The sequence below is a fragment of the Microcaecilia unicolor genome, chromosome 3 (assembly GCF_901765095.1).
Source record: "Microcaecilia unicolor chromosome 3, aMicUni1.1, whole genome shotgun sequence".
NCBI classification, from domain to species: domain Eukaryota; kingdom Metazoa; phylum Chordata; class Amphibia; order Gymnophiona; family Siphonopidae; genus Microcaecilia; species Microcaecilia unicolor.
Window position 1 is genome coordinate 523507318 of NC_044033.1, and position 27155 is coordinate 523534472.

The 27155-nt window shown below is 45.4% G+C and overlaps 1 protein-coding gene across 1 annotated transcript in view; it reads left to right on the plus strand.

Annotated features, from left to right (window-relative positions):
* CRYBG1 (crystallin beta-gamma domain containing 1) overlaps positions 1-27155 on the plus strand; it is a 262927-nt gene that overhangs the window by 227581 nt on the left and 8191 nt on the right. The window contains exons 17-19 of the mRNA XM_030199173.1: positions 6065-6204; positions 15938-16061; positions 18829-18987. Of these exons, the coding sequence (XP_030055033.1) occupies positions 6065-6204; positions 15938-16061; positions 18829-18987 (423 nt within the window). The remainder of the gene's footprint in view (positions 1-6064; positions 6205-15937; positions 16062-18828; positions 18988-27155) is intronic.

Consider the following 27155-nt stretch of genomic DNA (forward strand, 5'->3'; position numbering starts at 1 on the left):
TCTAGTCTGCTCTTTCAGACCACTTTTTGAATGGGTAATTCCAACAGTTTGGCCAACAAGAGATGTTACTTGTAGGTTCTTCCTATTCTGGAACATCCTGGCGATATATCTCATGGTTACTCAAGCACATCGTCCCATCCTTTCGTTCTGTTCCAGGCCCCAGATCCGTAACAGACTACTATCACTTATATTTTCCCTTTCTTTGGGAGAACAATCTTCTCTATTCTTCTTCTCTCATCTCCCTCTTGGGGCAGTGCTCTGTTCCCGAGCAGGTTGGATCTGATGTATCGTTCTTGGCCTCTGCACTTTTGACTTCCTCTTTTTCTGGAATTCTCTTTCCAAGCTTAGTAATCCCTGCAATGTTCTTTGACCCTCTTTCCAAGGAACGGGGGGGGGGGGGGGTGTCTTTTTTTTTTCAGCATCCCATTCTCCGGTCTCTGACCTCACGGCCTGGATGATAGAGGTTCTGCATTAGCTTTCTACCATGTTCCTGAAACTGTCTCCACTGTTTCTGGCTTTTCAGAATACTTCCCTTAGGAAGTGTTTCTTTTTCGAATGGAATAGGTTTACCATCTCTTATGTATTCCTTCTACATCTTTCTGAGTTTAGTCTGCGTTGGCTCAGTGGAGATTCGCCTCTGTTTCCTCAGTGTTTTCTCTTCCTTGTGTAAGGGATACACCTTTTTACACCTCTGTATGTGTTCTGAGACCTCTGCATTGGTATCCCCATTTGATAAGCACTGTTTTTATTTTCCTGTTGGTGGGAATTCTTGACCAGAACAGATTTGTTTCTGATGGCTGTTCCTTTGGCTTGCCATGACACTGACTTTTGGCAGTTTCTATTTTTCATTGTAATAGAGTGTTTATCTGCATGCTCCCTAGATTCCTACCTCGGGTTGTGTCAGGGTTTGATCTATATTAGTTACTTCTCTTGCCTCCATCCTTTTTACAGATTCATGCCCATGGCAGTTGGCATATTTCATTCATTGGACTGCAAGTGAGCATTGGCCTATTTTTGATAACAACCTCAGCACCACAGGTTTTCTCTTCAAAGTTTAGTTCCCCCCTCCTCCTCCCCCCCCCCCCCCCCCCACGACAGGATGTGGGTCACTATCATGGAATGCAACATGTCTGTTTGGCTACTTCATTATTTTTCTTTTCCTTACTCCCAGGCTGGGCTACCAAGAATAGTACTCTTCGGACTTGTATTGTCAGAGCCATGACTGAATCGTTCACTTCTATTGGGAAGCTTGGCTAGGCTGCTGTGTTCTCTTCCTTTCATACATTTTTCGTCTCGTTCCTGTTCTAAGTAGCATACCTGCGGCAGCATTCCCGACATATCCAAATATTTCGTTGAATAGTTTATGCACTTTTACTTTGGGTTCTAGAATCCAACTCCATCCACCTAGACCCATTTTTATACTATCCGAGGCTTTACTTCCGAAGATTTGCATGTGGTTACTGATTTCTCTATGTTCTGAGCTCACCATTGCGAAGTGCAAATGGTCATTGGTTATTGTTTCTGGTGAGCCTGGTAGTTTGGGATTCCCCAGTTGTGAGAATATTAGCCTACTTGTCCTCGGAGAAAGCAAAGATACTTACCTGTAGCAGGTATTCTCCAAGGACAGCAGGATATATATTCTCAAATACCCTCCCACCTCCACTTGGAGTCGTCTTCTATGCTATAGTATTGTACTGTTGGTCCTGCATTCACATGGCGAGCAGGAAGGCATTTGCACATGTGCACTAGAGTGTGTCTCATGCTCCAAAGAGCTCTGTGAAAAACTTGATTCAAGCTCCATACCGGGCAACGCGGGATTGCGTTACCCAATTGTGAGAATATCAAACATATAAATGGCAAGTGACCGACTCACCTGCAAATGCGCAGTAGAGACTTCCCTCTCTGTCCCGCCCTCGCGTCAAGACGTGATGACGTCAGAGGGCGGAACAGAGAGGGAAACGGAGTCGGACTGTCGGACGCTGCCACTAGAGCCTGGAAACGAACATCGCGTGCACCAACCTCCACCCTTCCCCCCCCCCATCCCCGCTGCTCCTCCCGCCCCCTCCGTATCGGGCCCCCTGCACTGACCCGACAGCGCCTCTCACCTCCGTGTGGAAGCGCTGCAGGCAACAGCAGAGCGATCTGCTGCTGCCTGCAGTGCTTTTACATGGAGGTGAGAGGCACTGTCAGGTCAGTGCAGGGGGCCCGGCACGGAAGGGGGAGGGAGCGGCGGCGAGGAGGGTAGCTGGACATGGGGTGAGAGCAGGGCAAAGAGGAGGGTTGCTGGACATGGGGGAAGAGCAGGGTTGGTGGATTGGGGGAGGGGGGGAGGCCAAGGGAAAGAGGAGGGTTGCTGGATATGGGGGGGAGGATCGGTGGACGGGGTGAGGCCAGGGGAGAGAGGAGGGCTGCTGGACATGGGGGGAGGACAGGGGAGAGAGGATGGTTGCTGGATGGGGGGGGGAGGTCAGGGGATACAGGACGGCTGCTGGACATGGGGGGAAGGCAGGGGAGAGAGCAGGGTTGCTGGACATGGATCGGGGGAGAGGAGGGCGGGGAGAGAGGAGGTTTGCTGCACATGGATGGATGGAGGTGAGAATTATTACATTTTGCAAAACACAAAGCTCGCCTGTTTTAGTGGGCTTAACGGCTAGTATATATATATATATATATATATAGGTAAGTATCTTTGCTTTATCACAAGTTCAGAAGTTAAACCGTATAAAATCTGATAAAACAAACAAGCAACTTTAAATAAAATTCATTCGATACACTAGTATACTTACTGAGTCTAAAAATTTGTCAAGCCACTGTGTTTTGGATAAATTGAAGCTTCCTTAAGTATTTTAAAGGCAAACCCAAATAGAGAGCATTTCATTAGTCCAAATGAGAAAGAGTTAACATTTGCACTAGAAGGGCAAATGTATCAAGATCTAAAAACAATCTTATGAGCTGCAATCCCAAGAGATTTCTGCGATAAATGATTGACCTGAGGACCACATGTCAATGATGAGTCGAGAATCACTCCCATCACTCTAGACTTAGTCTCAACATGTAAAACTCGATCAACAGATAAGACAATTGAGGATGGCACAACGTCTCCTGAATTTTTAAACCAAAGCACTTTTGTTTTATTAGGACTCAGTTTTAACGTATTGCGCAAGGCTCAATCCTGAATTCTATTAATACCAAACAAAACATAGCCAACCAGATCTGCGATGTTAACTGGAACCGATAATAATAACAGAATATCATCATTGTAGGACAAAAGCAGTTCCCCTGGCTCCAATTTGATTTTTCCTAATGAAGCCATAAAGAAATTGAACAACACAGGGGACAATAGGGACCCTACAACCCGGAAACCAGGCATTAGAAAATAATTTGTTTTGCCGTACACATTAACTACAGTTAACAAGAAATTCCTGAAACCACTTAAGAACACTACCAGAAATACCAATTTCTATCAATCGCTCAAGCAAAAGGGTGTGGTTAACAGCATCAAATGCCACAGAGATGTCAACTTGAAGCAGCAATATCTGTTTACCCACACATAATTATTCCTTTACATATGAAGTTAAGTTAGAACAAGCAAAAGGGTTTCAGTGCTATGAGCAGGTCTAAACCCAAGTTGGGTACAATGTAAGCATGAAAACTTACTAAGATAAGCAGAAAGTTGTTGATAGACAGAAGATTTAATCAGTTTAGTAATCAAAGGGATACTGGCAATCGGACGATAACTAGAAGGAACTGCTAAATCTAACCCAGTTGCTGTGGGTATTGGGGTCAAAATAATTTGCCTCATATCAGTAGGTTGGGAGCCAGAAAATAGTAACTTAATATCTGATGTAAACCATTGCAGAACCACCTGAGGCACTGAAGAAAATAACGAGACAGAACAACTATCAAGTATGTGTTGGGAATGAGAACTCTTCAAAATCTTGCCTCTCGAGAACTAGGTCAAGTTCAGCTTGGACATAATCAGAGCTAGACTTAGCTTGTTTCAGGTCTCTACAAATCTGAGACACCTTATTAGAAGAAAAGAAAATCGGCTAAAACTTGAGCCAACAGACGTGAGGTTTCAGAACTAAAATGTGTGGCGGACGAGGCAGTTAAATTATTCACAAGAGAAAATAATCTCTTGCTGTTAACGGAACGGAGCCAGAACCTATCATCTTACTATAAAAGGCTTTCCTAGCATCTGCAGTTTTTCTCTGCCACAGCAAGGATGGATTGCATTCCATTCTTTTTCCAGTTCCTACTTCTAGCTATGTGGATTTGTTTTTTAACAAGTGTGAGCACTTATTCAAAGTTCTCTCTTAACAGACACAAGAGGGGATATGGGATGGAGCCTGGCTTACTGGTACAGTATACAATTGTAGGAGGATCAAAGGGGGATTCCATCTTTGTTTTACCTGACCATTTCATTGCTTACAGTACTGTTTGGCCATGCTTTGAAGGCAGTGGCATTTATCTGGTTTAAAGCTAGAATTACTAACGTATGCTAATATGTTAGCATGCATTATTAGTAAGTATGTATGTGGCATAAAATGGGATCTGTGGTAAAACAACAGATATTTAGGTGTTACTGCATGCTAATATTTCTAACTATTAGTTCTTGATTGACTGATGGAAACTTGGTCTGTTTCCTGGGCCAATATGAACACCCAGCCTAGAAATCTTTCATGTTGACTTCTCCAAATATCAGTGCTGTCAAGACTATCTGTCCTGACCTGAGGAAGGGTTTTTTAGTTCCCAATAGCTATTTAAGACACGTATTAAATTAGTTCAATAAAAAAAAGTATCACCTTAAATTCTTTGAGATTTTCGGGGGGGTTTTGGATAGGCAAGTAGTTGTGAATAGCTCCTGAACTAATAGTGTCTTCTGCTGTATACAAAGTCCAATAAATTGGTGAAAACGTTCCTGAATCTGTGAGAATTCGATCAACCTCCCCCCCCCCCAGTCTATTACATGTAGAATATGTCTTTCAGCCCTTGCCCTCTGCAACTTGGTAGCCGAAAGGCGACCTGGCTTATTACTACATTCATAATGGGTTTGTTTCAAGCATACATTAATAAACTGCAATTAATCATAAATGGCAGCTAATTCTATTTGATACCTTGAAGCTCCCGAAGGTACGACACCAATCCTGAGGCCTTGTGCCAAGCCTCCAAACATCCAAGCTGCTCCAAACATTGAGCCAAACAGGCTTGATGAGCCTTAGAACGCTGACTGACTTTTTGGAGAAAAAATCCCAGAGAGACTACCTTAAATGCATCCCAAACCATACCAAAGGAAGGTCCAGAATCTATATTAAGATCAAAGTAATCACCTAAAGCAGTAACAAAATCCTTACAAAGATCAGCATCTTTCAACAACAAAGTATTAAAAGTCCAACGTCTGTCTCTGACCTCCTTACATAAAGATGGTATAGTCACCGACATCGAAGCATGATCAGAGATAGTAATATGCCCTGTAGCAGAAGAGCAATCTACATCAGGCAGGGTCTTATCCAGAAAAATATAGTGTAAACGCAAATAAATAGCGTGAATGTGAATAAAAAGTATGATTTTATACTGATGGATGACCAAGCCACCAGACATCATACAGCCCCAGGCACTCAACCATATGCACAAGCACCTACGGTCAGCAGCCCAAGAGGGGACAGATCAGTCCAAGACTGCCTGCATAGTAGCATTAAAATCCCCAGCCAAGATAATCTGGCCCCTTGCAAATGCCGGCAGAGCCAACAGGAACTTAGGAAAAAATTGATCCTGATGATTGTTTGGAGCATAAATAGAAGCAAGGGTCCCCTCTTTCTGCTGTAACAACACATGCAGAAAAAAGTAACAATCATCAGGGTCATGCTTAACATGAAGGAGTTGCACCTGGACTGCCACATGAAACAGTACCGCAATATTACAATATGCAAAATGAAAATAGATAAAGATCTGGGTATACATTCAAGTATTCATATGCATTGATGTTCCTATGATAAGAAAATTTGTTGTGATGGTAAAGTATTAATTAGTGTTTTTTTCTTTTTTGCTATCTATATCAAACCAGGAATTCTCGGAGCCAAACATAGTGCTCTATGGAAAGGAGAACTACAAGGGAAAGAAAATAGAAGTGATGGGTGAAACGGTCAGCCAGCAGGTCCTAGGATACAGCCCTCACACAGCTTCTGTGCAGGTCCTCGGGGGCATGTGAGTCAAAGGCAAATCTCGTCTCTCTCACTATCCTATAAATTTGCAGTACACCCAGGTTCAGCTCTGAAATTTGATTCCTGGGGCTAATGGGGGGAAATAAAAAGAAAACATTGTAAGATAATGTTATTTTTCTGGAGCAGCCTCAGGTGCTAGACAGACTTCCAACCTCTTGAGACTCCTCACCTTTCTCCATGATAGAGAGTTCTTAGATCTCTAGTCTTTCTAATTATGTAAAAGGAGCTTCTCTCTAGTGTCTACTGCTTAATTCCCATTTCCTTAGCATTCCTCTGGACTGGCCCAGAATGTGATCGATGGGTTGTGCATGCCTTCCAGCAGATGGAGACTGAGATCTCTGACTCTAGAGAGAGCCAATAAGAGCCCTGGCTAACTAGAACTAGATTCAGTATTCTCAGTCTCCAGCAGGTGGAAGGTGGTGAGCTCTTTTTTCCTTTCTGGTTTAAAAACAAGTAACTTACTTACTTTCTACCCTCATCTCCCCTTACGTTCCCGCCCGTAACCTCCGTTCACAGGATAAATCCCTCCTCTCAGTACCCTTCTCCACCACCGCCAACTCCAGGCTCCGCTCATTCTGCCTCGCCTCACCCTATGCTTGGAACAACCTTCCTGAACCCTTACGCCAAGCCCCCTCCCTGCCCGTCTTCAAGTCTTTGCTTAAAGCCCACCTCTTCAATGCTGCGTTCGGCACCTAACCCTTACCGTTCAGTGAATCCAGACTGCACCAATTTGACTACCCCTATAGGACCGACCGTTCACTTGTCTATTAGATTGTAAGCTCTTTGAGCAGGGACTGTCTCTCTTTGTTAAATTGTACAGCGCTGCGTAACCCTAGTAGCGCTCTAGAAATGTTAAGTAGTAGTAGTAGTAGTAGTAGTAATGGAGAGTATCTTTATTACAGACTAAGAGTTTTATTTTTAGGATTTATTATTCCTGTGCCTCTTTCTGTATCTGGAGGCTGAGGCCCGTGGGGATCTCTTTAAGCCTCGGAGATGTCAAACTCAGGTGACTGGGTCCCTCCCCCCAGTCCTCTCATTGCTTCCCTGCAGGGCTGTTCACTGCCATGGGTTGGAAACTTGCCTCAACCTCTTCAAGGGAAGAGTGTTTTGAGGTCTGGGAGAGGCAGCCACATTAAAAAAAAAAAAACGGATACAGGCGCAAACGATAAGGCAGCTCTGTTTCCGCCTGTGTTTGTGGCAGTATTGATGTTTTTTGTAGCTCCGGGCCTCAATCGTGTGGGTGCCCGCTTGGGGGGGGGGAATCCACTCCAACACTTTGGAGGACAGTGCAGTGGCAGAGAAACTCCGCTGTTAGGTGGTTTGCCAGTGACGAGTTCTCGCGGCTAGCTGTGTCTGTAAGTATTGTACCGCTGTAGAGATTTTGGCGGAGGTCTGTTCTTTTAGCTCCGCTTCCTCTTCAGCATCTATGGCTCAGCAGGACTCAGGGGTTGGTAAAGATAAGGCACCGGCTTCTGTTTTGGTGGTAAATGCTGCCATTTTATTCTCTGTCTGTGATAGAGGAGCAGCTTGCTTCTCTGTTGCTCCATTCGCCAGAGCAATCAGGATTAGCTCTGCCTGTGCAATCAGGACTGCTGGAGGAGTGTTTCACTCCTGAGTTTGTCCTTCAGATGTACAAGGCCTTCATGATGCAGAAGTCAAGTCCTCCTTTTCCCTCTTTAGGAGGGTGTTTAGAGGCAGGTGGTTTCAGCAAAATGTTCTAGGGGGTCCTGGGATCACAAAGAAGATCTAGTTTTGGAGCCATATCAGGAGATGCTGTCTCTGGAGGGGGCTGATTATTTAGCGGAAGGACTGCTTTCTGAGGACTCTGGTCCATTGGACCCAGGTGCAGAGTCTTTGCTTTCGGGTGAGGATCCATTGGTAGACAGAATTTTTCACAAAGAAGATTTACAGGAGCTTTTTTCTTTGGTGGCTACTACCTTGCATTTTGAGGAAGAGTAGTCCACGGCCATGGAGGGCCATAAGGTGGATCTACTAGTGAAGGGCATTAGAAAACCGGGTAAGACCTTCCCTATGCACCAGGAAATCAGAGATATCATTCAGACTCAGTGGGATGTGCCAGATTCTCCTTTTTGGCTCGCTAGGGGGCTCATTTTCAAAGCACTTAGACTTACAAACTTCCATAGGTTACTATGGAACTTTAAGTGCTTTGAAAATATACCTCCACGTCTGTGGTTCATCTCTATCCAGTTCCTGATTCAGACAAATCTCTTCTCAAGCTTCCAGTAGTGGATGTGATGGTCTCAGCTGTTACTAAGAGAAATACTGTCCCTGTGAATGGCGGTATGGCTCTTAAGGACGGTCAAGATTGACGTATGGAGGCTCTGTTAAAGAGCAGTTTTGATGTCTCCACTTTGACGGTTCAGGTTCCTTGGTGGCTAGGGCTTGTTTCTACTGGTCTAAAAAAAAGTCTTGACTAGAACTTCGGATGATTTGGCTTAGATAGATGCCAAAGTGGCTAAGATTGAGATGGGTTCCGCCTTTTTGGCGGATACTTTGTACTATTTGCTCAGAGCCAGTCCATGGCCTTAGGTGTAGCCGCAAGGCGCTCGCTTTGGCTGTGGGGTTGGTCCGTGGATGCGACTTCTAAATCTAAATTGTGTAAGTTCCCGTTTCGGGGATCCTTTCTGTTTGGAGAAGAGTTTGACAAGTTAGTCTGCAATCTGGGTGATACCAAGGTGCCTCAACTTACTGAAGACAGACAGACCTAGGGCGTTGGGTCACACCTTGCTTGCTGGATGAGGTTGGGGATGAGATTTTCATTGGTATAGGTCAGGTAGCGCAACTCTGGTTCAGCGGTCCTGGTTTTTGCAGAGAAATCGGACCTTTCGAGGGGTTCACAGAGGAGGCAGAGAAGTAGGAGCTTCTTTCCCGTTCACAGCCCATCCTGCTCAATGAAGGTTTCCAGGTCCAGTCACTGATTCCTGTGGGAGCTTGTTTAACACAGTTCTATTGGAGATGGGCTCAAATTACCTCCAATTAGTGGGTGCTAGAGGTTATCTGAAATGGATACACCTTAGAATCTGTGCAGCATCTTCCAGATGCCTTCCTGAAGTCTCCCTGTCAATCTCGCCTCAAAACGGGCGTAGTCCGGAATACTCTGAAAAGGCTTATTGATCTACAGGCTATTTGTTCAGTTCCCTCCTCAGAGATCAGACAGGGTCATTATTCCATTTACTTTGTTGTGCCGAAGAAAAAAAGGATTTTTCCGACCGATTCTGGATCTCAAGGCTGTCATTCGGGCCCTCAAGGTCGCCAATTTTTGTTTGGAGACTCTTCATTCGGTCATAGTGGCGGTCAGGTTCGGGGAGTTTTTGACCACACTGGACTTAACAGAGGCCTATCTGCACATTCCAATTCAGCCCATTCACCAGCGTTTTCTTCGCTTTTCAGTTTTGGACAAGCATTATCAGTTTCATGCTCTACCTTTCTGACTCGCTACAGCCCCTCGCATGTTCACAAAAGTTATGGTGGTGGTAGCTGCAGCTCTAAGGAAAGATGGTATTCTAGTTCATCCCTACCTGGATGATTGGCTGATCAGGGCAAAGTCATATCAGGAAAGCCTGCAGGTGGTTTGGTTCCTTCAATCCCTCAGTTGGATGGTCAACTCTCTAAAGAATCGTCTAGTTCCATCTCAGTCCCTTGACTACCTAGGGGTTTCCTTCGATACAATTCAGGGTCGAGTGTTTCTTTCCCAGACCAGGATTCACAAGTTGCAGGCTCAAATTCAAGCATTTCTGCACAGGTCAATACCATGTGCAAGGGATTATCTTCAAGTTTTGGGCTCCATGGCAGCGACAGTAGAAATGGTGCCTTGGGCCAGGGCCCACATGAGATCTCTGCAGAAATCCCTTCTGTCCAGATGGTTTCCGCATGAGAGATTTCCTACAGGTGAAATTGCCACTGCGAGCTCGGGAACATGGCAGCCTCCGTTGGTGGCTTTGGACAACCAACTTGACCAAGGTGATGCCTCTGGATCAGCTATGGTGGATTGTAGTCATAACGATTGCCAACCTCAGGAAATGGGGAGCTCACTGTCAAGGACGGTATGTATAGGGTCTATGGTCTTAGCCGGAGACTTCCTGCTCAATCAGCCTCTTGGAAACCAGGGCAATTCGGTTGGCGCTGGAAGTGTTTTGTCCTCTGCTAGTAGGCAAATCAGTACACATACTTTCAGACAATGCCACAGCGGTGGCATATGTCAATCAGCAAGGGGGGACGAGGAGGCGCCTGTTGGAGCAGGAAGTGGTGTGGCTCATGAGTTGGGAAAAGCTTCATCTGGCCACCCTTTCGGCATCTCTCGTAGCGGGGACAGTGAATGTTCAGGTGGATTTTCTCAGTCGCCACACTCTAGACCAGGGAGAATGGTCTCTCGGTGCAATAGTGTTTCAAACAGTTGTAGATCACTGGGGGCTTCCGGTCATGGATCTGTTGGCCTCAAATCTCACTGCAAAAGTGCCTCAATACTTCAGTTGAAGATGAGATCTCAAAGCGAAAGGCATAGATGCTCTTCTCCAGCCTTGGCTGTTGGGGCTTCGTTATGCTTTTCCTCCATGGCCCCTTCTGGGGCACCTAATTCAAAGGTTCGAGGCGCACAGGGGTCATGTAATCTTCATAGCGCCGGATTGGCACCGCAGGCTTTGGTATGCCAATCTCATGCGCCTTCTTATCGGCCCTCCGCTCAAATTGCTAGAGCCTCACAGTCTCCTAGCTCAGGGCCCAGTGGTTCACCCAGACCCGGCTCGATTTTATGTTATGGCTTGGCTCTTGAGCAGGCTCGTTTGACGAAGAGGAGTTACTCCATCCATATGATTGCCATGATGCTTCGGTCACGCCATTATTCCACTTCTCTGAATTATATCAGGACTTGGTGGGTTTTCGAGGCATGGTGTACAGATCTGGACACTTCTCCATTTCGTGCTTCAGTGGCTGAGGTCTTAGATATTTTTACAACAGGGTTTTGATAAATGCCTGGCGTTAGCTTCTCTTAAAGTGCAAATTGCAGCCCTGTCTTTTTTTTTTTTTTTTTTTGTATCAGTACATTTTTATTGGAAAAGATAATAAGCATACAAAATCAGCTCTCCCAATTCACAACAAAGCAAACAGATACAACATGTGTGAGTTCCCCCACCACTACTCTCATCTCTTACAAAAAGCAAACAGTTTTTCAAAGATAACCAAACCTTCCCCCCTCAGAATCTTCCTCCCCCCTCCTGAACCCCAGCCTCATCTAATCTGTGATACAGAACAACAGAGCCAAGTGAGTCCACTCCTCCAGAGTTGGATTATATCTTCCCTTAAGTCGATCAGTAAGGACAACCAGATCCCGAAGATAAGCCACCCGTACTATCCACTCTTAATTGAGTGGTTCCAATGGTCTGCTTCCAAAATGCTGTAATCACGCCTTTAGCTGGAGCTAAACATAGTCTCTTAAGGCGAACCTGCCAATGAGATCCTGCTGTGTTCCTTAAACCCAGAAGACAAGCCCTGGGTGTCAACGGAAATGGTTTACCCAGAATTTGAGTTATTCCCTGAACCACATGAGTCCAGTATGGTTGGATTCCCACCAAATGTGGAAAAAAGTTCCTGTAGTTTGCAGACATCTCCAACACACATCCGTAGTTGTAGTGGGAAACATTGCTTTGAGTTTCACTGGAGTATAATACCACTGTGTAACTACTTTTTAAGCATTTTCTTTAATCAGCACACAAATGGAAGCTTTCTGAACTTCTTTAAACACACGTTTCCATTCACTCTGGGTAAGCTCCCCTCCTAAGTCCCGCTCCCACTAGTCCATAAACCCAAACCTGCGAAAAGACCAACCTTGAAAAAATTAATGAGAGGTCGTGACCAAGTAGACAGTGATCGCCGCAGATTTTCAGTGTTCAGTATCATCTGGTTCAGAATTATGCCAATCCTGTCTTCATATAATGTTTAACTTGCAAATATGAGAACACATCACCTTTAGAGAGCCCTTATATGTTTCTCAATTTTGCAAAGGGTATAAAATCACCCACATCCATCAATTGGCGAAAACACATGAGCCCCATCTGTGAAACACTCCACTTTCCCATCCTGCCTGAAAACCAGCCTCAAATCGAGTCACTGCTAAAGATGAACTCCTATTCCTAATCCCCAATCTTCTCTTTACCCTCCACCACAGTCCCAAGAAATGTCTCATAAAGAGGTTGGTAATTCTCTGTACATACTCTAAGGGAATCCGAGATAACCAAAGTAAATAACGTAGGGGGACAGGTGCATGAAAATGCTCTTGCTCAAATACCACCCCCTCTTTATATGAGGGGGAGAGGAGTGGCCTAATGGTTAATGCAGCAGGCTTTGATCCTGGCAACCTGGGTTCAATTCCCACCTCAGCTCCTTGTGACCAGTCACTTAACCCTCCATTGCCCCAGGTACAAAAACTTAGATTGTGAGCCCTCTAGGGAAAGAGAAAGTACCTGTATATAATGTGTAAAGCACTGTGTATATCTAGTAGCGCTATAGAAATTAGTAGTTTTAGGAGATCCCTCCCAATCCCAAATTTGCTTAAGCTGACCCACCCAAAAATACAAAGAAGATTTGGGACTTCCCTACCACCCCATTCCTGCCCATGCCACAGAACTTTCTTGGTCAATCTGGGGGGATCCTCCTCCCCACATAAACCTAGAAAAATCCCTTTTCTAACATCCTCAGAATCCCCTCTGGCACTGCTATGGCAATGTTTGCTGCCAAACATGGCAGTGCATACACTGCTATTATTCCCCACCCTGATAGCCAACTAGGCTGCCACCTGTCTAAATCCTCTTTGAGAGTGCGAAGTAGAGGATCATAATTAAGGGTATACAGTTGGGCAGGGTCCCTGGGAACCTGAATTCCCAGGTAGCAGATGTGTGTGTTTGCCCATTTAAAAGGAAAATAAGCCTAAAGTTAGCCTTTACAGAGCTTCCTGCCCAGCATCTAACAGAATCGCCAAAATGTCAGGTTTTCTAAATTAACTTTAAAGCCCAATAATTTCTCAAAGCTCTTCAACTCATTTAATATAACCAGTATAAAAAGATGTGGATTGCCAACATACATCAAAATATCATCAGCAAATAAAGCCAACTTATGTAGAGTCTTCTCACCCAGCTGAAACCACAAATATCCAGATTATCTCTGATGTGTTGCGCCAGAGGCTCAATCGACAGAGCAAACAGTAAAGGCAAAAGTGGACACCCCAGCCTGATGCCACTGGCTATATGAAACCATTCTGAGTAACCTCCATTTACCTGTACCCTTGCCATGGGTTGAAAATAAATACTTAGCATCCACTGACTGAAGTTGTCGCCCAATCTCATCTTAGCAAATACCTTCCATAAGAACCTCCAGCTAACCCGATTGAAGGCTTTCTCTGCATCCAAAGATAGAAGCAGAAGCCTCGACCAGGCCCATTGCGCCCCACCTCACCCCCACCCCAGATGATATTAAGGGTTTTTCGAATATTATCATTCACTTGTTAACAGGGAGCAAAACCTGCCTGGTCCTGATGAATCAATTTCGGTAAAACCTGGTTAAGCAAGTTGCTAAAACTTTGGCCAAAGGTTTAACGTCTATATTGAGGAAAGAAATTGGCCTATATGAACCATAACTCGCCGGATCCTTTCCCGGTTTTAAAATCTGTTATACCCACCGCTCTCATACTTGATGGTAAAACATCTCCCTGCAACAATCCATTACCCACTCGTACCAGAAGTCCCCCTATATGTGCCCCAAGGCACTAAGGCCATCTAATCCCGGGTCCTTACCCAACTTTAAGTTCTGAATCACACACTGCAATTCACCTGACTGTATAAGTGCATTCAAGCGTATTCTACCCTCTTCTGATTAAGTTGGCAATTCAGTGCTTTGTAGGTAAGTCTCCAGTTGCTCATTGTCACAAGTCTTTGACTTCTCATATGTGGCGCTGTCTTGTTTTCAGGGACGCGTTCAAGGAAAGGCCTTGGCTAGTCATCTTGGTTCTTTCATAGAGTGGGTCTCATTCGTCCTCCTTCTAGGGCCATCTTTCCGGCTTAGGGCCTGAATCTTGTTCTCTCAGTTCTTACTAAGTCTCCCTTTGAGCCCTTAGTGTCCTATTCTCTGAAAGATTTGACGCTCAAGACATTATTTTTGGTAGCCATTGCCTTGGCTAGGAGAATATCGGAGTTGCAGGCATTTTCTTGTCAAGTCTCCATTTTTGTAATTCTCTAAGGAGTTTTGCGCCCCATCTCTTCCTTTCTCCCTAAAGCCTTGTCGCAGTTTCATTTGTCCCAATCGGTAGTTTTGCCTGTGTTAAGTTCTTCCTCTGGATCAGAGGATTAGCGATGTTTATGGTACCTAGATGTTAGGAGAGTTCTTAAGCACTATTTGAAGACTACGGAGGAATTTAGACGGACAGATTGTCTGTTCCTGCTGATTGGAGGTTCCCAGAAAGGGTTGGGCTTAAAGAGATGATTGCTTCTGCTTACCTTCTTTCTGGAAAACCTATACCAGGAGGAGTGAAAGCCCATTCTATGGAGGCCAAGCTGCGTCATGTGCGGAGCGCTTTTTGGTGCCTCCTTTAAAAATTTGTAAAGCAGCAACATGGCCCTCCTTGCATTCATTTTCTAAACATTACAGATTGGATATTCAGTGTCATCAGGAGGCAGTTTTTGGTGCAAGTGTTCTCACGGCAGGTTTATTAGGGTCCCTCCCATAAAGATACTGCTTTGTTACTTCCCATCAGTCACATTCTTTGCCGGTCCGGAGGGATGCTAAGGAAGGAGAAATTAGTTCTTAACCTGCTAATTTTCTTTCTTTTAGTCCCTCCAGACCGGCCCAGATCCCTCCCTCTAATTATTTGAAGTGATGAAGTTTGATTATTTTTTTATTTTTGGTTCGTGACTGTCGGATAGAACTTCTTTTTGTGTTTGCAGTTTTGATGTTATTAATACAAAAAAAAAGAAAATGTGTGGCAATTATATTTACTTTTGCAACAGGCACATTACGCAAGAGGCACATGCTTGTTGACAGTATGTCCTTGGTGGCTGCTCAAGTTTCCCGGTTGCACAGAATATGGTTCTTTTCCTTTTTTTTCTTCTGCTTTGTTACGATAATACTGACTCTAGTTAGCCAGGGCTCTTATTGTCTGTCTCTAGAGTCAGAGTTTCTCAGTCTCTACCTGCTAGAAGGTGTGCACAACCTATCAGTCACATTCTGGGCCAGTCCGGAAGGACTAAAGAAAAGCAAATTAAGTAAGAACAAATTTCTCCATATCACACCTGAAGCATTCATATGCATCTATTGAAGCTTTTATGTCACCTGGATTATTTTTAAATTCCTTCCCAGATACTTGGATTATTCATACTCGCTCACCTAAACTGTTCTCAGGTTAGCCCAGTATAGATGTCCGAACCTGCAAAGAACCCAGATTCTTCAGGACCAACATGGCTACTAGAACATTCCACTATTTCCTGTATGGGAAGCAAAATGTACTTATGGTGGTGCAATAAAAATTCATCAATGTGCAAAAAAAAAAAAAAAATATCCCTTGATTTTAAATAAATATCACATGATTCCTGATAATAAGACAAAACAATTTTGTGTTCAGAAGTATAGTTGTTCACATTATTGAAACCGGTTGATATCCCACTTAACATTTAAGAGAAAACTAAAATCAGTTTCTTTGGTTGTGTCTTCTTTAGATGGATTGTCTATGAATATAGCCACTATAGGGGTCACCAGAAGCTTCTCTTACCCTGCCGCATACCTCAGTGGCACACATTGAGCGGCTGGAAGAGAATCGGCTCCCTGCGGCCTCTGATTCAGGTAAGGAAGGCAGGGTGTCCTCTCTTGAGGCAGTAATGGGTCCAGCTTGCAGATTCTTCTTATTTTATCAGATACATATTATAGTCCCTGATTAATTATGATGCCTCGTCAAGGGCTGCAGGATTTGGTGCTTGGCACACGTTTTGCTCTTCTTGCCTTTCAGGAGATAACAGTAGACCATAGGAATCCACTTCAACAAATCATAAGATATAACTTTCCCAGTGGAGAATATTATGTATTATTATTGTTTATGGAGGGAAAAGATCTCAAGAACCAGAGTCACAGACTCATTTAATATTGTCTGTTGCTTCGGGCTTCTGGTGATCTCAGCAAGGTGAATGCCCGCATGAATCAAGAGCTCCACATAGCGGAGAGCATTTATCCTGGTAAAACTTATCCCTACCTTATCACAATTGGGGGATCCAGCATATCATACAGTTAACTGAATAGTCTGGTTCAGAGATCACTGTGAAAAAAATGACTGGAGAAGTCTCGGCGGGTTTCACATTGGGGAAGCTAGAAACATGCAAAGCCTTCCAAAATGGCAGAGCTGCTGATTTCGGAAGAGAGTGACCTGGAGGAGGAAGGTGTGGTACAGAGCTTCCATGGACCAATAAATGGAAACGGCAGCTCTTATCAAAGGAGTTCTCCAAGAATGGATGGCTGATGTTAAAAATGTATTCCAGTTGGTTTGAGGTCATAACCCTTTAGTGTCCAATGTTCTCGTAATAAGCCTTATGGGAACAGATTGATGGGAACATTGGACACTAAAGGGTTTAAAGAAGTGGTCAAAGACATTCGAAAAGATATAGCAGATCTGGCTGGCAGAATGGTTGAGGTGGACGCAGAGTTGGAGAGCAGGAGGAGCTCACCACTGACCTGAATGGAGCAGTATAAGGCCTGCGGAGGCCTCAAAATGATTTTCTGAGTCATTTAATATTTGAAAGATAGCACACAATTTGAAGGTAATTCTCACCTTGATGGAAGCCAGTGTAATTTGATTAATAGAGGTGAGCCAATTCCAAAATGAGAGATTTTGTATATAAACCTAGCTGCAGTGTTTTGAGCTGTTTGAAGTTTCTTTAACAGGTATTTCTTGCAGCTGGCGTATATGGCATTCCAGTAATCGAATTGGGATAAGGTTAATGATTGTACCAATAGTCTGAATGTTTCTGATGAGAAATATGGTCTAATACTTTTCAGTTTCCACAGAGACCTGAAGGAGTTTTTGATTACTGAGGAAATTTGAGAATCAAAAGTCATATGTTTATAATTACTCCTAGAATTTACAGAGTATTGTCAATAAGAAATGAAGTATTATCTATTGTGAAGCTGTTGTAGTCAGTTTGGTCATAGATATTGGTGATGACCATGAACTTAGTTTTATCTTTATTTAGTTTTAGTTTGAATTCTGAGGCCCAGGTTTCAATCAAATTTAAGCCAAGTTTTGCCTTTTGTAGGATATCTTTGATGTTCTTTTTAAAGGATATATATATGGTAATGTTATCCGTATATGTGAATGTATTGAATCTTGCTGTTTTTAATTTGTTACCTAGTGGTGACATCATTATATTAAATAATATGGGTGATAATGGTGAGCCCTGAGGAACACCACAATCCGATGACCAAGGTGAGGATAAGGCTCCCTTCATTTTCATTTTGTACGATCTTAATTTCAGGAGTCCTTGGAACCTTTTATGGACTGTGCCACATATGCCACATTGCGCCTGCTTATGTGGGAAAATGTGGGGTACAAATGCACCAAATAAATAAATACCAAAGTTGTCCAGTAGATTTAACAAGATATCATGATCTACTATGTCAAATGTGCTAGACGTATCGAACTACATTAATAAGATCTTGGACCCTATGCTAATTTCTTTCCTGAAATTAGATATTAAAGTGGTAAGGATTGTCTCAGTGATATAGCATGGTCTAAAACCTGATTGGGATTTATGTAATAGAGAGAAATGTGAGAGGTACTCCATAATTTGTGATGCAACCCATTTATTCAAGCAAGCCTACCCTAAAGACCCTGATTAAACTTATGAACCGATCTACCTAACGAACACCGAAGAAACAACGACATTGACCCAGACTACATCTCCCACATCACCTATCCCTACCAACCCATCCATTCTTCCACTTCTCCATCCAATCACTACCCCATATCGCCTATATTTACCGACCCATCCAAGCTATTCCTATGCTACATTTAATTTTCCTACCTATCTAACAAAATTCTGTATAACCTAATACTATGTAAGCCGCATTGAACCTGCTTTTAGTGGGAAAGCGCGGGATACAAATGTATTAAATAAATAAACTATGCCTTCCATTACTTCTGTCGTCAATGGAATGGAGGCTACTGGTCTATAGCTTGTTACATCTATTATGGTGATAGAATTGTTTTTTGGTGTAGGAGTTAGATGGTGTAGCCTTTATTTTCGGGGAAAATGCCGTGAAGTAATAGGAAGGAGATATGCTGCTGGAGCATATTGATGAATATACTAAGAGCTTTCTTCATGAAATGACTGGAGAGGGATCTAGAATGCTGTGTGAGGTTGAGTATTTTAGAAGGTAATGTTTTACTGTGTCATCGGTTGGCAGTTTGAAGGAAGACCAGATTCTGTTGGTGGCTATTCCTAAGTGTGTGTCTGATTGTTTTAAGAATCTTGATGATTGAATTATAATTTGAGAACCATTTCTCTGATTTTAGCTATTTTTCGTTCGAAGAAAGTAACACTTTGTCTTTGGATTTCTGTAGAAGCGCCCGTACTTCAGGATCCGAAACCGGGGAACAGGGATGTTTATGTCCTGTGCTGGAAGTCTGGATGACCTGAAACTCCTCAGGATCCAGGTCACAGAAGAGACAGGAGGGGAGGAACAGACCTGGCTGTATCAAGATGGATTTATCAAGTCCCGGGTAAGGTTTCATATGAAGTGAGTTCTATGTCAAAGCAATCAGTACCAGATGGGTAACACAGGTTGTTTTGGCACTGCTGCTGCCCCCTGCTGTGCTTTTCCTGTATTTCCAGATATGTGTTTTCTCTTTAACTTAGTGCTAGGTTGCAACAGAAATCCTCCCCCTTCATTAAAGCCACCTGCCAAATACAAGCTGTTCCTTATCCACAGAGCAATATGTGTAAAAAGTGCATGTCTCATTTAGAACCTAATCTACATAGTTTATTTTTTTTAATATGTTTATTAAAGTTTTGAATTCAAACATCCAATGCACAATAATCTACATAGTTTTAATTCCCATAGAGAGAATGCAAAAAAGCCTCAATGAGTCAATGAATCCAGTCCTTAGTGAGTAGTGCACCAAATTTCCATATTCCTGACACTTTGCCAGATGTCTTACTAATGCATCATCAGGGCAGGATTAACCATTATGTAGGCTGGGTGGTGTCCTAGAGCAGCAGCCTTTAGGAAACATCAAAGAGCAGCTGTAGTCAAAGCAAACAATACATAAAAAAAAAAACATCAGTGCATATCCCAGGGAGGACAAGCAATTTTCAAAGAGCCCATTTACCTGGCTAAATGGCTTTTATGGAAATTACCCTCATAAGGGGTTATTTTATAAAGCCTTTTCTTCGAGTACAAGCAGGCCAATAATTATCACATGGATCTTGAAAAAAGCCACTAACTTTTCCTCCCGGCTGCTGCCTTCTTCAGTCCGTGGCACCCTGGAGGAATCACGAGTTTTCCTTCCCTTGCCTTACTGACTTGCGCCGCTGCTTTCCCAACTTGGCTGCAACAAAAACGAAGCCATGCTTGGGGCCATAGCCCTGTGCGTGCCACTGGCGCCTCTGCCGGTTTCCTTCCTCTGCTCCACTCCCTCCCAAACAGGAAGTTACATCTTGGGGGGGACAGAGGAGGGAAATCAGCAGAGGCAGCAGTGCTGGCACATAGGGCTGTGGCCCGGCTGGTGCACGACTTCATTTTGTTGCAGCCAAGTCAGGAAGGCAGCGGTGCAAGTCAGTCAGGGAAGGGAAGCTCATGGTTCCTCCAGGCTGCCATGGACTGAACAAGGCAGCAGCCAGGAGGAAAAGCTAGTGGCATAGGCACCACTTTCTCCTAACATCTGTTTGGGAAAGTGACCACTCCCCCTGCACCCCCCCCCTTTCTACACCACTGTGCCCCAGTGACTGTGGTCACCAAGTAGAAAACCATTCCTGTGGATGGTAATACAGCATTTATTTATTAGGATTAACCACCTTTTCGAAGGAATTCACTTAAGGCGGTATACACAAGAATAAGTCAAAGATAGTCAACAGACAATTACAGCAGTAAAAATATTCAAATAACAATATAAGATATGGCATAGTATGCTACATTACAATGTCAAAACCACGATGCATCATTCAGCTCCTCTACTACTACTACTACTACTTAACACTTCTAAAGCGCTACTAGGGTTACGCAGCGCTGTACAGTTTAACAAAGAAGGACAGTCCCTGCTCAAAGGAGCTTACAATCTAAAGGACGAAATGTCAAGTTGGGGCAGTCAAGATTTCCTGAGTAGAGGTGTAGTGGTTAGGTGCCGAAGGCGACATTGAAGAGGTGGGCTTTGAGCAAGGATTTGAAGATGAGCAGGGAGGGGGCTTGGCGTATGGGCTCAGTAAGTTTATTCCAAGCATAGGGAGAGGTGAGGCAGAAAGGGCGGTGGTATAAGATGGTTTGATTGTTAATAAGGGGGTGCGAGGGGTGAGGTGGTCTCATTGTCAGTGAGGGGTCAGTGTGGTAGTGGAGAGGGGGTGAGCTGATGTCATCAGCAAGGGAGAGGGATAAGGGGGTTCGGGTACTTAAGGTCATACGGTTTAGATCCGCAGAATCTACTACTACTTAACACTTCTAAAGCGCTACTAGGGTTACGCAGCGCTGTACAGTTTAACAAAGAAGGACAGTCCCTGCTCAAAGGAGCTTACAATCTAAAGGACGAAATGTCAAGTTGGGGCAGTCAAGATTTCCTGAATAGAGGTGTAGTGGTTAGGTGCCGAAGGCGACATTGAAGAGGTGGGCTTTGAGCAAGGATTTGAAGATGGGCAGGGAGGGGGCTTGGCGTATGGACTCAGCAAGTTTATTCCAAGCATCACCACTACCAACCAATCGCAAAGTTCCAAATTCCTAACACACACACACACACACACCTCCAAACTCTGAGACCTTTCTATCTTAGTATTTAAACCATGAGGCTCCAGTATATCAGAAAAATAAATCCATTTTTGTTCATATTGTCTTAAGCTCTATGGTGCTCCAAGTTTTGAAGCTGTTCCATGTTACCCTTGTTTTCTTGTGAATCAAAATATGGTCAGCATATTGTCACTATGGGTTTGCTGTATATATAGTACACCCCTAGCTGTCTGTTTGTCTGTCCAATTTAGATTGTAAGCTCTGTTGAGCAGGGACTGTCTCTTCATGCTGATTTGTACAGCGCTGCATAAATCTAGTAGCGCTATAGAAATGTTTAGTAGTAGTAGTGTGTGTACACTCAGGAAGCCTGAAATGTATTTAACATAATAACATAGTAGATGACAGCAGAAAAAGACCTGCACGGTCCATCCAGTCTGCCCAACAAGATAATTTCACGTCTGCTACTTTTTGTGTATACCTTAATTTGTATCTGCCATTGTCAGGGTACAGACAGTATAAGTCTGCCCAGCACTAGCCCCGCCTCCCAACCACCATCCCCGCCTCCCCCCACCGGCTCTGCCACCCAATCTCAGCTAAGCTTCTGGGGATCCCTTCCTTCTGAGCAGGATTCCTTTATGTTTATCCCACGCATGTTTGAATTCTGTTACCGTTTTCATCTCCACCACCTCCCGCGGGAGGGCATTCCACGTATCTACCACCCTCGCTGTGAAAAAATACTTCCTGACATTTTTCTTGAGTTTGTCCCCCTTCAATCTCATTTCATGTCCTCTAGTTCTACCGCCGTCCCATCTCCGGAAAAGGTTTGTTTGTGGATTAATACCTTTCGAATATTTGAACGTCTGTATCATATCATCCCTGTTTCTCCTTTCCTCCAGGGTATACATGTTCAGGTCAGCAAGTCTTTCCTCATACGTCTTGTAACGCAAATCCCATACCGTTTTTGTAGCTTTTCTTTGCACTGCTTCAATTCTTTTTACATCCTTAGCAAGATACGGCCTCCAAAACTGAACAATAGGAGGCAATTGTATAACTGGGCATCTCCATTTAGGCTCCCTGAGGGTGGGCGATAGGAGCCTGTTCTATAATGGAATTTAGGCCCCTAGATTCCATTGTAGAATCCTAGCATAAACTCGGGATCGGCATGCTTAATGTTTAGGCGCCCACACTTACACCAATATAAGTGCAGGTACCTAAATGCAGCAGGGTGCCCTGCCTCTATCCTACCTGTACTCCAATGAGGCAGACCTTGTGAAAAAAACAAAGTCATTATTAGTAGATTAAAAGCTCCCAGGTATTCAACAAAAAATGCCCAACACGGCCATGTTTCGTCAGTACAAGAATGGCTGCGTCAGGGGCAATAGGTCACTAGACATACATAGCACTGTACACTGGAGGTAAAGAGACAGGCCCTGCTCGACAGAGCTTACAATCTAATTAGGACAGACAAACAGGACAAAGAAGAGATAAGGGAATTACTAAGGTGGGAATGATAAAACATGGGTACTGACCAAGTGAGTAATGGTTAGGCGTTAAAAGCAGCATTAAAAAAGTGGGCTTTTAGCCTAGATTTGAGGACGGCTAGAGATGGAGCTTGACATACCGGCTCAGGAAGTCTATTCCAGGCATATGGTGCAGCAAGATAAAAGGAACGGAGTCTGGAGTTAGCAGTGGAGGAGAAGGGTGCAGATAAGAGAGATTTACCCAGTGAACGGAGTTCCCGGGAACGAGTGTAGGGAGAGATCAGAGTGGAGAGGTACTGAGGAGCTGCAGAGTGAATGCACTTGTAAGTCAATAAGAGGAGTTTGAACTGTATGCAGAAACGGATAGGGAGCCAATGAAGTGACTTGAGAGGGCTAATATGAGCATAGCGACACTGGCAGAATATAAGTCATGCTTAGAATTTTAAAGAGGAGAGAGATGTCTAAGTAGGAGACCTGTGAGAAGCAAGTTGCAATAGTCTAAGTGAGAGGTGATAAGAGTGTGGATGAGGGTTCTGGTAGTGTGCTCAGAAAGGAAAGGATGAATTTTGGTGATATTATAGAGAAAGAAACAGGTTTTAGCAGTCTGTTGAATATGTGCAGAGAAGGATAGAGAGGAGTCAAAGATGACCTCAAGGTTACGAGCTGATGAGACGGAGGATGAGAGTATTATCCACAGAGATAGTGAATGGAAAAAGAGGAGAGGTTGGTTTAGGGGGAAAGATATGAAGCTCAGTCTTGGTCATGTTTAGTTTCAGATTATGGTGAGACATCCAGGCAGCAATGTCAGATAGGCAGGCTGATAGTTTGGCCTAGAATCCTGCTGAGATTTCTGGTGTGGAAAGGTAGATCTGGGAGTCATCAGCATAAAGGTGATACTATGCAAGATAGTCATGTGATTACAGAATAGTACTTTGCATAAAAAAAATTCTCCAGTGAAAAATATTCTGTATAAAAAAACAACTAGAATTATCCTTCCCTTCTCATGGGGCTAGAATTTGGAATAATCTTCCGTTACAGATTAGAGCATTACCTTCTTACCACCTGTTCCATAGAGCCCTAAAACTATTTGTTTTTGCAGTTGTAACTTTGTTATATTATCTAATCTTTATAGAGAAACTAGTAAAAAAAGGCCTGTTTCTGACACAAATGAAACAGGCGCTAACAAGGTTTTCCTCGGAGTGTGTATGTTTGAGAGAGTGTATGTGAGAGAGAGTGAATGTGCATGACAGAGAGAGAGTGAGTGTGAGTGCGAGTGTGTCTGTGAGAGAGTGAGTGTGTGAGAGAGATAGAGTATGAGAGTATGTGTGCAATACCCAGTGAGCCCAAGAGAGTGTATGAGATCAAGAGAGTGTTTGAGAGTGACTGTGTGACAGATAGAGACTGAATGTGATATAGTGTGAGACATTGAGTGTGTGAGAGACAGTGTGTGAGACTGAAAGAGAGGAAGACACTGACTGTGAGAGAGAGTGTGTGTGTTTGACAGAGATACCTCCCCCCCCCTCCCTCTCTGGTCTCAGGACCCGCTCTCCCCCCTCCCTCTCTGGTCTCAGGACCCCCTCCCCCTCTCTGATCTCAGCACCCCCTCCCAATGTGTCCCCTCTTTCTTTCAGCAACCTCTCACAGCAGGCAGCCATCAGGCATTGGCTGTCGGCTCTGCAGCCGCTCCTCTCACCTCTCACGTCGCTGCGCTTCTCTGGGGTCTGCTCCAGGGGCAGTGATGTGAGAGGCGAGAGGAGCGGCTGCAGAGCCGACAGCCAATGCCTGATGGCTGCCTGCAGTGCCGCGTTTGCTTTTTTAAAGCATTTTTGTTGTTTTAATTAGTTCTTGGGCCTGGGCGGCAAACTCGTGGGTGGAGGGGGGGAATGGTGGCGACCTCAGGGGGGTGGAGGGTTGAGCGGTGGTGGTGACCTGGGGGGGCGTTGTGGCAGGGGTGGGGTCTCATGTTGCTGTCGTGTGGTTGGTGAGTGCTGCGGGTGACGTACCCGGAACTATGTGACGTCAATTGAGGAGATGGAGCCTTACAGAGCGCACGAATGCTTCAAGGCTTGAAGGCTTCACTTTCTTGGGTTCAGAACGTTGGAGGTGCGTTTTATTATATAGGATTATTGTTGAATTGTACTTTCCCTCAATTGTCGAGGTCTCTTTTGTTGTCATCCGCTTAGTATTTTATTTAAAATAAGTGGAATATAATCCTGTATGTAGTATAGTATAGTATAGTAGTATGCGTGTCATTCTCCGAGGACAAGCAGGCTGCTTGTTCTCACTGATGGGTGACATCCACGGCAGCCCCTCCAATCGGAAACTTCACTAGCAAAGTCCTTTGCTAGCCCTCGCGCGCCCGCGCGCACCGCGCATGCGCGGCCGTCTTCCCGCCCGAAACCGGCTCGAGCCGGCCAGTCTTCTTTTGTCCGCACTCGGTACGGTCGTGTTTTCGCCGTGTCGAGCCCCGGAAAGTCGACCTCGCGCGTCCAAATTATTTTTGAGCGTGTTTTTTCCTTCGGGAAAGCTTTACTTTAGTCGGGAAGTGCTCCGAAAACCCTCCCCGGGTTTCGTGTCAATCCTCCCCGTACTTCCAGCTTTTTGCCCCGGTAAGTTTTCTTTCGTCGTCGGGGTAGGCCTCTTTTCGGCCTCGGTCGAGATTTTTTCTCCCTCTAAATTTTTGGTGCTTCAAATTTCGCCATTTCGGATTTTGATTTCGCCGGCGTGATTTTTCCGCCCATGACATCGAAGCCTTCCAGCGGCTTCAAGAAGTGCACCCAGTGCGCCCGGGTTATCTCGCTCACTGATCGACACTCGTCGTGTCTTCAGTGTCTGGGGGCCGAGCACCGCCCTCAGAACTGTAGTCTGTGTTCCCTGCTTCAAAGGCGGACTCAGGTAGCGAGACTAGCCCAGTGGAACGTGTTGTTCTCGGGCTCTTCGTCGGCATCGGCACCGGGATCTTCGAGTGCATCGACGTCGTCAGCGTCCAGACCATCTTCCTCGGCCGCCCTTGCATCGAGGTATCGGGCCTCTGCATCGGCGCCGAGACATCGGATAGCTGCATCGACGTCGGTGGTACCGGGACCTCGTCTCCTGATGTCGTCGGACGGTGGTACATCGAGTGGAGTGCAGGTGAGGGCTGTCCATTCCCCTGCTGGTGGCGGTGAGCCCTCGGGTGGGTCTCCTCCTACCCTGAGGGCTCCTGCGGTACAGCCCCCCCGAGATCGACCCTCTTCGGTCTCGGCCCCGAGGAAGCGACGGATGGATTCTACGTCCTCCTCGTCGGTGCCGGGGAGCTCCGGTGACATGCTTCGGAAGAAATCGAAGAAGCATCGACACCGGTCTCCTCCCCGTGTCGGCACCGAGAGCTCTGGGTCGCCGAGGGATTCGGCACCCAGCAGGCATCGGCACCGAGAGGACCGCTCACCCTCTGTTCAAGAGGTGTCGATGCGCTCCGCTCTGGACAGCCCGGAACAGCCTCCTCGCCCGGAACAGGTTCTGACGTCGACGCCTGCATCGACCTCACAGCCTTTTTCTGCAGCCACTCTGAACGAGAGCCTCCGGGCCGTTCTCCCAGAGATTCTGGGAGAGCTGTTGCGCCCTTCCCCTCCGGTACCGGCGGTGCTTGCGCCTCCGGTACCGTCGAGCGTGGCGCCGGCTGGCCCATCGCCCAGGTTGAGGTCCCCGACGTCGGTACCGCGTGCGGTGCCGACCGCGGCCACCTCCCAGGAAGGCTCCCCGACTACGTCGGCGGAGGGAGCTTCGCCGATGCGGGCGAGGGAGTCTACCTCTCGACGCCCCCATCGTGGACGTGGTTCCACCGAGTCGAGCAGGGCGAGGTTGCAGACACAGGTTCGGGAACTTGTGTCTGACACCGAGGGTGAGGCCTCGTGGGAGGAAGAGGAAGATCCCAGATATTTCTCTGACGAGGAGTCTGAGGGTCTTCCGTCTGATCCCACTCCCTCTCCTGAAAGGCAGCTTTCTCCTCCTGAGAGCCTGTCTTTCGCTTCCTTTGTCCGGGAGATGTCTACGGCCATCCCCTTCCCGGTGGTTGTGGAGGACGAGCCCAGGGCTGAAATGTTTGAGCTCCTGGACTATCCTTCTCCACCTAAGGAAGCGTCCACTGTTCCCTTGCACCATGTCCTAAAAAAGACATTGCTTGCGAACTGGACAAAACCCTTAACTAATCCCCACATTCCCAAGAAGATCGAGTCCCAGTACCGGATCCATGGGGACCCAGAGCTGATGCGCACTCAGTTGCCTCATGACTCTGGAGTTGTGGATTTGGCCCTAAAGAAGGCTAAGAGTTCTAGGGAACATGCTTCGGCGCCCCCGGGCAAGGACGCTAGAACCTTAGACTCCTTTGGGAGGAAGGCCTACCATTCCTCTATGCTCGTGTCCAAGATCCAGTCTTACCAGCTCTACACGAGCATACACATGCGGAACAATGTGCGGCAGTTGGCGGGCTTGGTTGATG